This window comes from Xiphias gladius, chromosome 23 (genome assembly GCF_016859285.1).
Source record: "Xiphias gladius isolate SHS-SW01 ecotype Sanya breed wild chromosome 23, ASM1685928v1, whole genome shotgun sequence".
Taxonomy (NCBI): Eukaryota; Metazoa; Chordata; class Actinopteri; order Istiophoriformes; family Xiphiidae; genus Xiphias; species Xiphias gladius.
The window spans coordinates 18,960,055-18,973,439 of record NC_053422.1 but is presented as its reverse complement, the minus strand read 5'-3'; the positions used below and the strand labels follow the sequence as shown (position 1 = coordinate 18,973,439).

General features: G+C 40.7%; 2 protein-coding genes across 3 annotated transcripts; one reads left to right on the top strand and one right to left on the bottom strand.

The window, feature by feature from the left end:
• The first annotated feature begins 788 nt into the window (after positions 1–788).
• Positions 789–4,929, top strand: vma21 (vacuolar ATPase assembly factor VMA21). 2 transcript variants are annotated; one of them, XM_040119045.1, is made up of 3 exons: positions 1,006–1,209; positions 1,487–1,596; positions 3,871–4,929. In XM_040119045.1, the coding sequence occupies exons 1-3, from the start codon at positions 1,148–1,150 to the stop codon at positions 4,008–4,010; spliced, it is 312 nt and encodes a 103-aa protein (XP_039974979.1). In that variant the 5' UTR covers positions 1,006–1,147; the 3' UTR covers positions 4,011–4,929. The 2 variants fall into 2 exon arrangements, with proteins under 2 accessions (XP_039974978.1, XP_039974979.1); XM_040119044.1 differs by lacking the exon at positions 1,487–1,596 and having other exon boundaries at positions 789–1,209.
• Positions 4,930–8,892: 3,963 nt separating this feature from the next.
• Positions 8,893–13,048, bottom strand: LOC120785820 (gap junction alpha-3 protein-like). The gene is made up of 2 exons (XM_040120786.1): positions 12,749–13,048; positions 8,893–11,758 (listed from the first exon to the last, which is right to left on the bottom strand). The coding sequence occupies exon 2, from the start codon at positions 11,732–11,734 to the stop codon at positions 10,637–10,639; it is 1,098 nt and encodes a 365-aa protein (XP_039976720.1). The 5' UTR covers positions 11,735–11,758; positions 12,749–13,048; the 3' UTR covers positions 8,893–10,636.
• Between the last annotated feature and the right edge of the window lie 337 nt (positions 13,049–13,385).

The window sequence follows — 13,385 nt, the reverse complement described above, 5'->3', positions numbered from 1 at the left end:
AACTCGGAATTGTTATGGATAGGAATAATTTAATTTCTGTATAAAACAACCTGATATTATTGGCAAAATATTATAAAAATAAATTAGTGTTTTATACATGTTTACCTGAATGATGATGTGTTCAATTCAAACCCTTACAATTAATGTGAACAAAATATATGACACTTTATTTATGCAAAACAACATAACAAAGAAACTGACATGGTGAAAAATGGTGAATTCACAAAAAATGAAAAGAAAAAGATGTGAAAGGGAAACAACTTTAATTTAATTCAAGTCAAATTGGAGACAGAAGCCTTAAAAATAATTAATAATTAGCCTTAATAATAATTTTGTGCCTGTTGAGTAATGAAATACTTGCTTGAACATCTATGATTGTAGTTAAAAAAAAATGTCCCTCTCCAGATTATAACGCAATTCATAAAAATCTAACAGATGCTATAAACAGTGGAAAAAGTAACTAAGCACATTTACATGAGCTCTGTACTGAAATACAATTTTATTATCCCGTTACTCAAACATTGTACTTTCTTGCAACGCCATTCTAGATACTTTGCAGATTAAGGTTTAAGGTACAAAACAAATACGAGCTTGACGTGGTGCAGTTATAACCTGGAACTATTCAGCAGTATATAAAGCAGTACAAACTACCCCACTGCAACAGTAAAATAGCCTACTTCTGATACATTTGTGCACACAATAATACAACATAAAAAGCAGGATTCTGGTGCATAGTGTGTACATTTGTACTCTTGACACTTTGCACATTTTGTGTTTCACTTCTGTACTTTCACTTGGGTTGGATGCAGGATCCGAACACTTGTCCCACCTCTGGTTTTAATAGTGCGAGTTACAGGCAGGCCTTAAAAAAAAAAGCAGAGGCGGCACACGTTACTCGAGCGTCGTCGATCGTTCGTTCGTCCCGTACTCTCCAACTCCTGAGGCAGAGAGGAAGCAGCGTACGGCCGTGGATCCTGGCCTCGCGAGAAAATAACCGGCGCCGGACCCCGTCATGTGACGGTCCCGTGACTCCGTGCGGAAGAGGGGATTTCAACGGTGACAACACGACGCGCACGGGGCTAAACGCTGACACAAACTGTTTCCGTTTCTCGTCTGTATCCCTATCCAGCCTCCCGTCAGCCCAGCAATGGACGGATCCGTCAGAGCCTCTTCGGACGCCGCACCCGGACCGCCGCCTTACTTTAGAGGGTAAGAGAACCATCCTTTGCTTTAAATGAGCAGCTAGCTTCATCTTAGCGTAGTTCAGCAGCCCTTTCTGTCTGCGGCCGCAACAACACCCGCCCCCCTGCTTGATCCTGAACTTGTGCCAAAGTTTACAAAAAGACTTTTATTTAATGTGGCGTAGTCCCGTAAAACAACAGTAACGATCGCCAAGGGATATCCCCGCGTCAGTAGTCGCTCCTCAACAGTGAGGTCGCTGTCTTGTTTCATTTGGCCTGACTCATGAACTCGTACTCCTCTGCAGAAATGAAAACTCCCTGGTTTCAGCCCTCAAGACACTGCTGTTCTTCACTATCATGATGGTCACGCTGCCTATCGGACTGTACTTCGCAACGAAGGCGTACATCTTTGAGGGTGAGGTTTGTAACACTACCCTGTGTGTGTTTGCAGGGCAGTGCCAGCCCTTTGATAGTGTTTTCGTTTCACTCTTGGTTCGGATGAAAGGAGGACGCTGCCCGCAAACTGCGTTCCTCACCTACTTGTAGGTTTTCGCATTGCAACCAGAGCCTGACCGATACTGGATTTTTTTTTTTTTTTTTTTTTAACTCAATACTGACATTCATATTGCATCGTAACAAAATCCGACTCTGCCTGCAACTAATGATTAATCTGCAGACAATTTTCTAAGTGTGTGTGTGTGTGTCTGTGTTCCCTTATTCCCTTTTATGCGAGAGAGGCAAATAATGAATAAATACATATGATTTTTTCTCTTCAACAAAGAAAACCCTAAATGAAAACGAATGCTGTACAAATATTCTCTCATTCCATCCACTTTAGATGATGACAAATGGTTTGTCACAGCTGGCTCTCAGGCTACAGCCTGTGTTCGGACTCAGAAATAATAAAACAGTCGCAAACAGTTCCCATCCCTATTAATCATTTGGGCCATAAAATGCTAAAAAGCTATGAAAAAAAGGCCCATCACATTGTCCCAGAGTCCTTGTTGACATTTTAATATGTCTTTTTTTTGTCTGAGCAACAGTCCAAAACCCAAAGATATTCAGTTTACAGTGATTTTAAAAAAACAAAGAAAAGCAGAAGGTCCTCATAATAGGGCTGTCAGCGAATAGTCTAAATTCAATTTTATAATCGAATTGTAAAATAAAACAGACATTCGATTGTGAAAATTAATATCTGATTGTGGAAAAAAATGCAGCTGTCTGCCTCGCGAGTTCTCATGTGGGCCTGGGCAAATTGTCAACAACAACAACAACTATGTGGTAAGGATGGCAGAGAGTTCACAACCCAACTCGGCCGCAGAGAGACTGATTTGAACTCTTGAGAAATCTAAAGAGCCCAGTTTGGTAATACTTCGAATTTTGGTCAGTAGACGGCAAAATTGTGGAAAGTTGCAGGCAAGCTACGTAAACTACAGTCAGCCCGCCATTCCAGCACCAGCAACCTGAGGGCACATCTCGAAAATATGAACCCAAGTAGTTACGTCTCTCGTTGTATTGGTTTGCCCTCTTATGGTTTGACTGTGGCACGACTGTTGATGCCATACAGGCTGGATCTCCTGGGATTTAAACACAAAGCAGTCTCTAGAATGGCAGTGAGTTCAGTGTACTTCAGTGGCTTCCCCAGTCACCAGATCTGAATTCAATTGAACACCTTTGGGATGAGGCATAACAGGAGATTGGCGGCATGAACGTGCAGCTGACAAATCTGCAGAAATGATGTGATCAGTCAGTCGTGATCAGTCAACATGGGGCCGAATCTCAAAAGAATGTTTCCAACATCTTGTGGAGTCCACGCCACGAAGAATCGAGGCTGTTAGGAGAGCAAAGGGAGGCCCTACCCAGTCTTGGTATGGTGTTCCTAATAAAGTGATCCATGAGTGTATGTGCCAATGCAATACATTTGTAAAAAGCTAATGATGCAGATAATACAGGCCAATTTATAGGTCAGGCTCCAATGGTGACTGTGTGGCAAAGAGATGGTTTGTAGTATTCTTGCTTTCATTGTTGATGCCAACTGTCGTCAGAGCATTCAGGAATCAAGACATTTATACAGAGAACTGTATCCTCTGATGAGCCAACAGTAGATCTGCAACTATTAGTTGATTAATTGATTAGTCGATTGACAAAAAATTAATCAGCAACTACTTTGATAAGTGAATATTGGTTTACCTTTTTTTTTTGTTTTGTTTTCTTTGAACATTCGCTGGTTTGAGCTTCTTAAATGTGAAGATTTTATGCTTTTCATGGTCATATGTGATAGTAAATGGAATATCTATGGGTATAGGACTGTTGGTTGGACAACAATGAGAGATTTCAATTGGGAAATTATGATACGCTTTTTTTGTTGTTGCTCTTTTTGGACATTTTTGGACATTTTGAACAACTGAACAACTAATCAGCTAATTGAAACAATAATCAAAAGACTGATCAGTAGTGAAAGTAATTGTTGCAGCCCTAGTCATTTGCAGCTCTATCATTCAACTTTTTCTCACGAGGAATTTGTTTATATTTAGGTGATAAGGACAAAATTTGTAAAACAAGGTTCAAATCTAAGTCATTGAAAGTTGTTGGCATCCTGATTTAAGTGTGAAGAATGATGTAGACACTCCTTCGCTGTAATGCAGCTGCTAGTCATCCCTTTTAACTCTTCTCCACCTCCTTTTCCCAGGTTCGATGAAGATGTCAAGCTCTGACAGCTACTTCTATGCAGCCATTGTTGCTGTGCTCGCTGTGCATGTGGTTTTGGCTTTGTTTGTTTATGTGGCCTGGAACGAAGGCACACCTAAAGGGAAGGGCAAACACGATTAAGACATGCCCTTATGAGCTTCTAAGACCGGAGGAGATGGACAGACACGGATATGGATTCACAGCCCGCCCCACCCCCCGCCCATGGGCTCAGGGACTAAACATGGCAACATCTACCAGCCAGACAGTTAGGGGATGTGGTTTGATTTTAGGCTTTAACCTGCGGTTAAAGGATGAATCTACTGTATATTCCCTGGCATGGGGGTGTGGGTGCTGTTGGGTGTGTTTTTTTGTTTTTTTTTGTTTTGTTTTTTCCACCAGTCTCAGCAGGCCCGCTTTTTTGTGTTCTCTGAAAATTTTTTGTTTCTTGACAGAGGACAGCTCATATTTTTAAGAGGTCTTCTTATAAAATGCCATTTGGCTAAGTGCTGTAAGTCCCTCCCTTCACAGTAAAGAGTTTGTCATGTAGGAAAACATCTTGGGCTTTCAATGATGCATGCATGTGCGCACACACACACATACGTACTTGTAATGTGTATGTTTGAGGGATTTGATTCCAAAATACTCCCCCATTCTGTGAGAATTTGTGCTACTGAATTGGTCATTCTGTCCTCAAATTTAAGTTCTTATCTGCATACATTTCAATATAAACCCACCATGTGCTTAAACTTCAATCTGTATTTTGGAACAAACTCTTCATGATGTCTTTTCCTTAAAATATTCTGATTCATCTGTTTGTCCTTGTAGAGGGCAGGAGTGATTTTCTTCCTGTTTTAATGTGTTTGTGTACTGTAGTGAAATGATATTTTGGAACTTTGAATTAGGAAATTATTATTATTATTATTATTATTATTAAGATCAGACTGTATTTAAAGGAATGTTTTGTACTGAAGATGTTCGGTGAGCTTGAGGATCTAGATGTCATTGAAGTGTAATTCAGATGAGAATATTGTGATGCTCAAATAAACTTGAAAAATTGTAACTTTTTAGTTGTTTCTCATATTTTCAAAAGCCTCCTGCTATTTTTGTAATTTCATTAAAACAAAATGCAAATATACATTTTCCTGAGACTTTGAACAGGTCAAAATATATATGTATAATATATAATGATATTCATTTGACACTGACAAAATCACTCGCTTAAAAAAAAAAAAAATCTGTTGACAAATCAAGTACACATCATGGTTTCCTATCCACTATTGTTTTTGACTATAACATACTATTTTATATGTGGTAAAATGGCTTACAAAGATTCTATTCAGCTTCCATCATAAAATATACCAGTGGAATAATAAAAGTTTTTATCTTTGAGAAGATCCTATGATTAAAATCGAGGATGAACTTTATTTTTTTTATGAGGTCTGAGCGCGTGATAAACAAGTTGTATTACACCAGAGGCCCTGACTCCCCTTACCATCTGTTGTGTAAGCTATACACAACCAAAGGGTGTGCACAGAGATCAGTGCCTATGTGTACCTACAGACCTTTTTCTGAAGAATGTGAGTTTAGGCTTATTTAGGCTCAGTCGAAGTCAGAGCTTTTACTCACAACAAAGTGTAGGTGCATGCAAGGGGAAGCACTCTTTGTGTGGCTCTCTTTGTCATAGATAGATTAACTTGTTATAGTGTTTATCCCAGAAGCAAATTCAACTGTCACATCATTAACAAGCCTGACATGCAATAACAAAAATTCTATAGAGAAAATTAGGAAAATCGATCACTTTGTTTGTGTCTCAAAGCAGAATGCACATAAAGGCATTTTGGCGTGACAAATGTTTTTTATTGTGTGCAAAAAAAAAAAATTTCTTTCACTTTTTGAATTGATTGCCCCAACCTGAGAGAGATTATAGTGAAAAGAATCAATCAAGTCGCCATGGCAATACAAGCCCTCTCTCAAGTCTGCGGAGATGACAGTCCTTGATACCTCACTGTCTTCGACAGAGCATCTCCGCTGTCACTTGGTGGCGGCAAACGGTCAGCTTTTTCCCACAGACAACACAATATGGAGGCCTAGACAAGAACTGACAGATGCCAAGCCACAATAACAGTTTCTGCCTCAGAAACCATGTCAGCAGCTGACTTCGGTTCAATTCCCTCAGCGCTGTGTGAGTCTTCGGTTTTAAACACTGCATTCTGCAGAGTTTGTTGTTGGAGCTGTGCAGTCTGCGTTCAGTTTAACAAGGCTTGTGACGAGGTGACAGGTCTGCAAGCAATCAGACTGATTCAGTCAGCAAACATCAGGAGGCCCGTTTCCCTTTTGGCTGATATTTCATAAGCTTGCCCTTGCAGCATCACAAAGTTGGTCGAAGGGCAGGCTTTGCTTCTGGCTATTTGTCATTTATCACGCATTAGCAGGTTGGATCCATCATGTCAGTGCGATGGAAAAGAGACCGGAGAGTGCTGAACGCTTACTTGAGTCGGGGATTAAATAAACACTACTACAACACTCCTTGACGATTTTATTCTTTGTGTCATGCCTATCCTAAAATGAAAGCCACATTCATTGGCAGATTAGTAAATTAGGAATATGTCAGAATATCTGTTCACTATTTTATGTTTTTAGCCAGTAAGATAGCGATTCAAATAGAAAGGGTATTGCAAAATATGAGGCGTCTCTGTGACTTGGATTTGCTTTGACCAGCAGGTGGCATGCCCGGCAGATGCAACCCTCAGACAAGCAACATGCCAGTGTTTAAGTAAAAGTAAAGGGAGAGGGCAGTAGAGTACTGTGCTACAGCTGATAGGAAAATAACATGAAGCATCACGCAACTGGAAACAGGATACAGTGATAGAATAACTCATCTGGACACACAAAATAAATCCATTATTAAACAAAACCAGGACAGCACTTTATTGTCTTAGCCTGTGCTGTTATTCCCATGAAACTCTGCTTGGGTGCTTTTGAGAAGATAATTACTGGCTTCAGCCAGAAATTAAAAAAAAAAAAAGAGCACTGGGGTATCACTTATTTATCCATTATCTCTTATGAGGTAAGCTAAATAAGTTACCACTACACCCATGACACCCTTGTAGCAATTTCAGGTTCCCCAGCTTTTAGGGACTGTACGAAAATTATTAGGGGGGCTCAGAAAAGGAGGAGTGTAATGTTTTTTTTTTTTCTTTTTGCTGACGTGAGGTTAGCCTACATTTTTTAGTACTGTGGAGTGTGGAGTGGTAATTTAGTAATTGAAAGTTATCTCTCCGGAGGATGTAATTTGTCACTATTTGTTAAAGCCATTTCTACAAAAGAGAAAAATTTGTAAATAAATAATTTCTGTTGTGCCGTTTTTAATTTCCTAACACTAAGTAGCTCTGTAGTTTAACTGCTGAGCTGCTTAATTAGAACAAATAGTTGACTGCAGTCAGCCCTGCTTTCTGATTGGTTAAAATGTATAACAAATTTCCTGTGCTTCCCAGTAAATTTAGCTGGAGCTATGGAGCCTGGAGAGCATGCTAGTCTTTGCCTGTGCGTACCGTGCTTGTCGTGTTTAGTTGCTTGTAGTATGCTTAAAGTGGTTTGTTAACTTGTTTCATTTTTGTTTTGTTTTTTAAAAAATAAAGTTTTCAATAAATGTTTGAAACGACGAACATGGACGTGGTGGGCATTTTCAAGAAATAGCGCCGCAGCTCCCACCTTCACTTTATTCTGCATCTTCAAGGTGCTATATGTAAGTTTTGCTATCGCTACAAAGCCAACGTTAGCATTAACAGCTGTTCGCTCACCAGTCCAGAAGAAACATTGCACTTCATTCATTTACTCGCCAAGAGCTTTCTCCAGTGGTGGAAAGCAACATCAACGTTAACTTGTTTTGATCTATTTCTATTCCCGTCTTTTATTCTACTGGAGTTAGCAAGCTAACCAGCTAGCCCAGGCCCGGTAGGCCCGTCTCGTCCCTTTCCGATAGCGAGTCACTGTTGCATCCAGGCTGCTTTGAGGAAGTATCGCCACACAGAGGGGTGTATTATAACCTCTTGGCAAGCGACATTCACCACCACCCTCTCAAGAAACCACGTTCCATTGCAGAGAAAACTTATACATAAACTTAAACATATAGCACCTTTAACAAAAGCAGCACTATTTCATATAAAGTGGGTAGACAGCTCTTGGTACAAAATATACTAAAAAAGATGCATCATTTTGTTATGTTTGCCATAATTTTGGAAATTGCTATTTCCACTTATTTCTTTAACATACAATATTAAGGGTTAAATAAGTGTACACCATCTTAAATTCTTTATTCACTTTAAGTTATACATGATGAAATGAATTTAAACCAGTTTAAAAGTGTTAAATCACCTTGGGATATCGTGGGGAGAGTGATTTTTCTTAGTCAAGATGATGATCCAGGGAAAATATTAATAATGCTAGGGAGGGCTTTGCTTTTTCAAAAAGAGAGACGTAATGTTCAGCTCCTTTCCCCATCCAAATAATTTTTACAGTTCCTTGGATAAACTTCAGTGATATCACCATATGTGTGTAGCCAGGAATGCCATAGGTGATCTACAAAATATAAAAGCCACCCTTGATCAAAGTCTTAGTGTTTTTTTAAATCATAATGTTTTATAGAAAACACTCAAACTGCTCTATGTCATCTAATGTTAACAAATCATAGACTTTTATCGTGTTTTGAACCTTTAGAAACCTTTAAATACATTTCTCTGTATGGTATGCTAGTTTTATTGGAATATGCAATATATTTCTAAAAATGTGCTATACTGTATATCATCTATAATGGCCCGACTGTGATGTAACCACAATTTGAAACCTTGGACTTAGACCGAGGGGATTTCATTTCAAGTGGTGGTTATCCATCTATACCCATATCTCATATCTATTCATCCTGTCAACATTTCAAAAACACATATAATCCTTTTCTCAAAAGATGATCACTTCATTGTACTTTAAGATGATGTATGTCTTAAATTAACTTTGAGTAACCCTCGTGTTTTATTTCCATTTGTTAAAATGTGACAGGTTTTTTTCAGACATACGTAAAAAATAACACTCCTAGCTGTTTTCTCTGTATAAGCTATTATTTATTTTCTCCACTGACATATTTTGGCACTACAACACACTAAAATTAAACATAGTATGTCCAGATTATACTCAATCATATCTCAACACATCAACAAACTATAGCTGAAACAAACCGAACTTTTTTAGAAATACATTTAGGTAAAAAAAAAAGAAAAAAATCAAATATGTTCTTCTATAACATTGTAAGGAAATCACAAACATACCAGTCCAAAGGTATGAGATAGCTTCCTTGTCGTCAACATGCTGTCTCATTAATTTAAAGGTTTCCATCCCAGGGGTGCCTGTTTGCTGTGCTTTCCTGGCACAGAGGAGTATGACGTGCATTTGTCGGATAATCAGACAGTAAAGATTCAACACATGACATGTTTATTCCCTCTCAAGCGTGTCAGTTTTTAACAGGTCTGATGACTCAAACTAAACTCGCCAGATTTCAATTTCAGAGCCTCAGTGTTATGTAAATTTGAATTTTTATTCTGAAAATGTGGCTGCAGAGCTTCACGATATGTTAGCGCTACTGTGCATAAATATTAAATTCTGTACTACTAGTATTGTCATTTCTACTTATGAGTTGATCTTGATTCATTTATATCAGGAACACAAAGTAACTGTTGTGGCGCGTTCCAGTGAAATGGTTCCCCTGACTCCTGTTAAAGACTGGAGTTTACAAATACTTTGCTAACTTGGCAAATTTAAGACAGGTTTATTTCAGGCAGTTTTACAAATATGATTGTCCCCAAGTGCTTTGCAGAAAACTAACGACACAAACGCAGATATAAACAAGGACAAACAAAACAATGTGCTTATAATTATGTGCTTGCTGGCTGTCGCAATAAAAAGAGTCAGTACGAATGTGGGAACTCCTTAGACCAGTGCAATTTCTTTTGAGGCGCGTCCTGGAATTAGTCACAGCGACTCCAGTGTCCAAAGTATTGTTAGGTATTGCACAACTTTTCACTTCAAGTCTAAGCAAGTCGGCTATGCTAGATGGTGACCTCAAAACAGCTAAGGAAGTTAAATTTAACTATTTGCCCCATCTGATTTCCTTAAATGAGGTCAGGTCAGCGCTAAACAAGTTTCTGCCCTGGATTCTGTTCCCAAGGGTTGGGCGGGGTTCATTCACATTCATCACACATTAAAAATAAAAAAAAAGGTGAGCTCAATGTAAAACCTGAGCAGGTTGATTTTTTGTTAATTTTGTTAGAGTCTCAGTGATAATAGTGAATAGTGGAAAGATGCATACTGTACACAAATCAACTCAATCCACAAAACACCAACACATTTAATACATATCAACATTTACTGAGAATCTGGTGTTGCCACAAATTGTGTACCGTAAACCCTTTATGCTGGTATCTAATGTGAAATCCAATCAGGTTTCTCAAAAGGAAAAAATACAAAGTACGGGATTATGGGACAGAAAAATTAGGTCTAACTTCATTAGAAATGTTCTTGTAGAGCCACAGTCTTTACACATCACAGTACAGCTGCAGCTTCTTCATGTGCCCTATAAATATCACTCCCCTCAAAGCTGGAATGAGTCAAACCTACGCCATCTTAAGGAGGGGAGTCAGTTCAACATGTATGAATGCATCCAAACAACATATGATCCCCTCATAGCAATTTAAGAGCCCCTCAGAGCAACATAAACCTCCTCATATCTTCAGATCGTCTATTCTAGTCTTGTTGTTGCTGTGTTTGGCACTGCGGCCAGGCCTGGCCTGCGTAGGTGACCCAGGAGCTGATCCTGCCCCCTTCTTTCCTTTCAGGTCACATTCCTCTGGCTTGCTGCTGCTCCTTTCCACCGCCAAGTTGTCCTTATTCTGTTTGTAAGCCGCCTTGCTGTGGTAGGGGTGGAAGGACGAGTCTGTCCCCTCAGACAGAGGGGAGAGTTCGTAGCTGGGTACGGGAGGGTAGGCAGGCTGGACCTGGTGGTGCCCGTGGAAGTAGTCATCGTAACTGGGCACAAAGGGCACAGCGGCTGTGCTGGGCTCCTTGGAGATACTCTTAGGGGACTGATTACCTCTCCTGAAGGTGATGCCCTGGCGGCACTTGGTGAAGCCCAGGTGGTAGATCTCTATGAGGTTGAGGAACAGAGACACGCTGGCCACTCCCAGCATGAAGATGATGAATATGGTTTTCTCTGTGGGACGGGATATGTAGCAGTTTACCACATTGGGGCAGGGCGGTCTGTCACATTTGTACATGGGCTTCAGCTCAAAGCCGTACAAGAAATACTGAGCCACAATGAAGCCCACCTCAAACAGGGTTTTAAAGACCACATTGAACACATATGTGCGCAAGAGCTCCCCCTGCAGGCGCACCCTGCCCTTCTCGTCAGTCACTAGAGCCTTTTTGTGGTGAGCATCCACGACGAGGGCCTGCCTGTCTGAATGATGTGCATGCTCCGTCTCCCTCTCTTTCTCCTTCTCTTTCTGCTTGTCCTCCATCCGCACCAGATGGAGGATGTGCCCCAGGTAGATCAACGTAGGCGTGGACACGAAGATGATCTGCAGCACCCAAAAGCGGACGTGGGAGATGGGGAAAGTGACGTCATAGCATACGTTCTCGCAACCGGGCTGTTTGGTGTCGCAGGTGAAGCCCGACTGCTCGTCGCCCCATACCTTCTCTGTCGCAGCACTCAGGATAAGGATGCGGAAGATGAACAGGACGGTGAGCCACACCTTCCCCACCACAGTGGAGTGCTCCTGGGCTTTTTCTAGAAGTTTTGCCAGCAGGTTCCAGTCCCCCATGGCTGCGTGGGCTCAGACCTGGGACTATAGAAGCATAGAGAAAGAGTTCAATTAAAAGAAAACAGCCACTTCATTTGAATTTTGATTTGTCTATAAAGTAAAAATATTCTGTGACCAAAATAAATCTGATCTAGAAATTAAAGTAAGCTTCAGTCTAACTAACAAAGTTTCTTCCTCTCTACAATGTCTCACCAAGTTCAACAGAGCTCAGACCAAATGAGTCTCCGGGGAGCCAAGTTACTAAGCGAGTGTACAACTGGCGGACTCTGCTGCCGAGCAGGTAGTGGCCTTTTCCACGTCCACGCAGACAGGATTATATTTACTTTAGTAGGGTATATATTTGGCAAGTGTGGACAGGGGGGAAGGCCGGTTCCAGTCATGATTCTGCAGTTCCTGGCCTTCATGACCCAAGCCATGGCAACACGATCCACACGAAGTGAAATCAAACACCAGGCAGATGTGGTGGAAGTGTGAATTGGAAACAGTTGAGTAATATCGTTAGTGTCAGCTCCTGTAACACGTTATGTTATAAATATATTCTGCTCCTCATGGACGTACTGTACAGTGGCACTACAGCAAATTCGGGGTAATGCTACTGTGAGGGAGAATCAATTCTGATAACTGCTGAAATGTGGCAGGTGAATTGATGTTTAGGGAGCCGCCACTAAAAACTCTAGTCTTTTAACAACTGTAGAGTTGATTGTAATTTTTACAAAGGTATGCTTTCAGTATTAAACCTCTCTGATTATGTAACCCGCTTCGACAAAGGATAATATGTTATTAGAAAAAAAATAAGGAAGTGATTTTCTCAAGTGTGAAAACAAGCAACTTCTAATATCATATTCCTACACATGACATGTGTAAACAAACTACAACTTTTTGCCACAACATAGACCTTTAGTTTTCTAAAGTTTACGTCTCACTTTAACTCCTGAAACAATTACTTCAACCGACAAAGAAGGTTAAAGTTCCCAAAGAATCACACAGAAAGTCAAATTTACTAGTTAAACGCACCTTGTCAGCTTGCACATCCCCTGTGGTGAAGCATTACACGTCGTAGAGGGTCCATGAGGCCGCCCTGCTTTGCTGACAGGCCTCAGTGCAAAGCTGATCTTAAGGCCCCCAGCAATGCCCTTGAATGGACAGGAAAAGCGGACTCCTGCTAGCCACAACCTCTGTTCACACCAGCAAAGCCACTGACTCAGTCTTCCGTCTTCAAATACAGCTCAGGCAGGAATCAGAATCCAGGCCCCGGGGTCTTCCACTGACCACAACACACACACACACACACGTAACCCGGTGGATGCACTCTCAACCATGTATTGTCTGCCCTCCCTCATACACACCCCCCCCCTGGTTAAATTTGGCACAGGGCAAACTCTCTAATATAAACTATTAAAGCCCTTCTACTCGCTTGTTAGAGTGAGTGACAGGGCAGCTGGCCAATGGTGTTGTCTGTTAGGTCTGTCTGGCCACAAGTGCTCCTGGGGTCTAAATATAGCACAAGGGTCTCTCCTATCATTTTGGGGGGGGGGGGTTGGAGATGAGTAGTCATTCGCATCCTCAAGTTTCAAATCACAGTGGCAGGAAGGAGGGAAGTCAGTGAAAAACTTAAAATATAAATAAAATATGCGGGTAATGAAATGGAAAA

Coding starts and splice junctions, on each gene's coding strand:
- vma21 (XM_040119044.1), top strand. CDS start 804: ATGCAGGATCCGAACACTTGTCCCACCTCTGGTTTTAATAGTGCGAGT. Junction 1,210..3,870: donor CCGCCGCCTTACTTTAGAGG/GTAAGAGAACCA, acceptor TCCTTTTCCCAG/GTTCGATGAAGATGTCAAGC.
- LOC120785820 (XM_040120786.1), bottom strand. CDS start 11,734: ATGGGGGACTGGAACCTGCTGGCAAAACTTCTAGAAAAAGCCCAGGAG.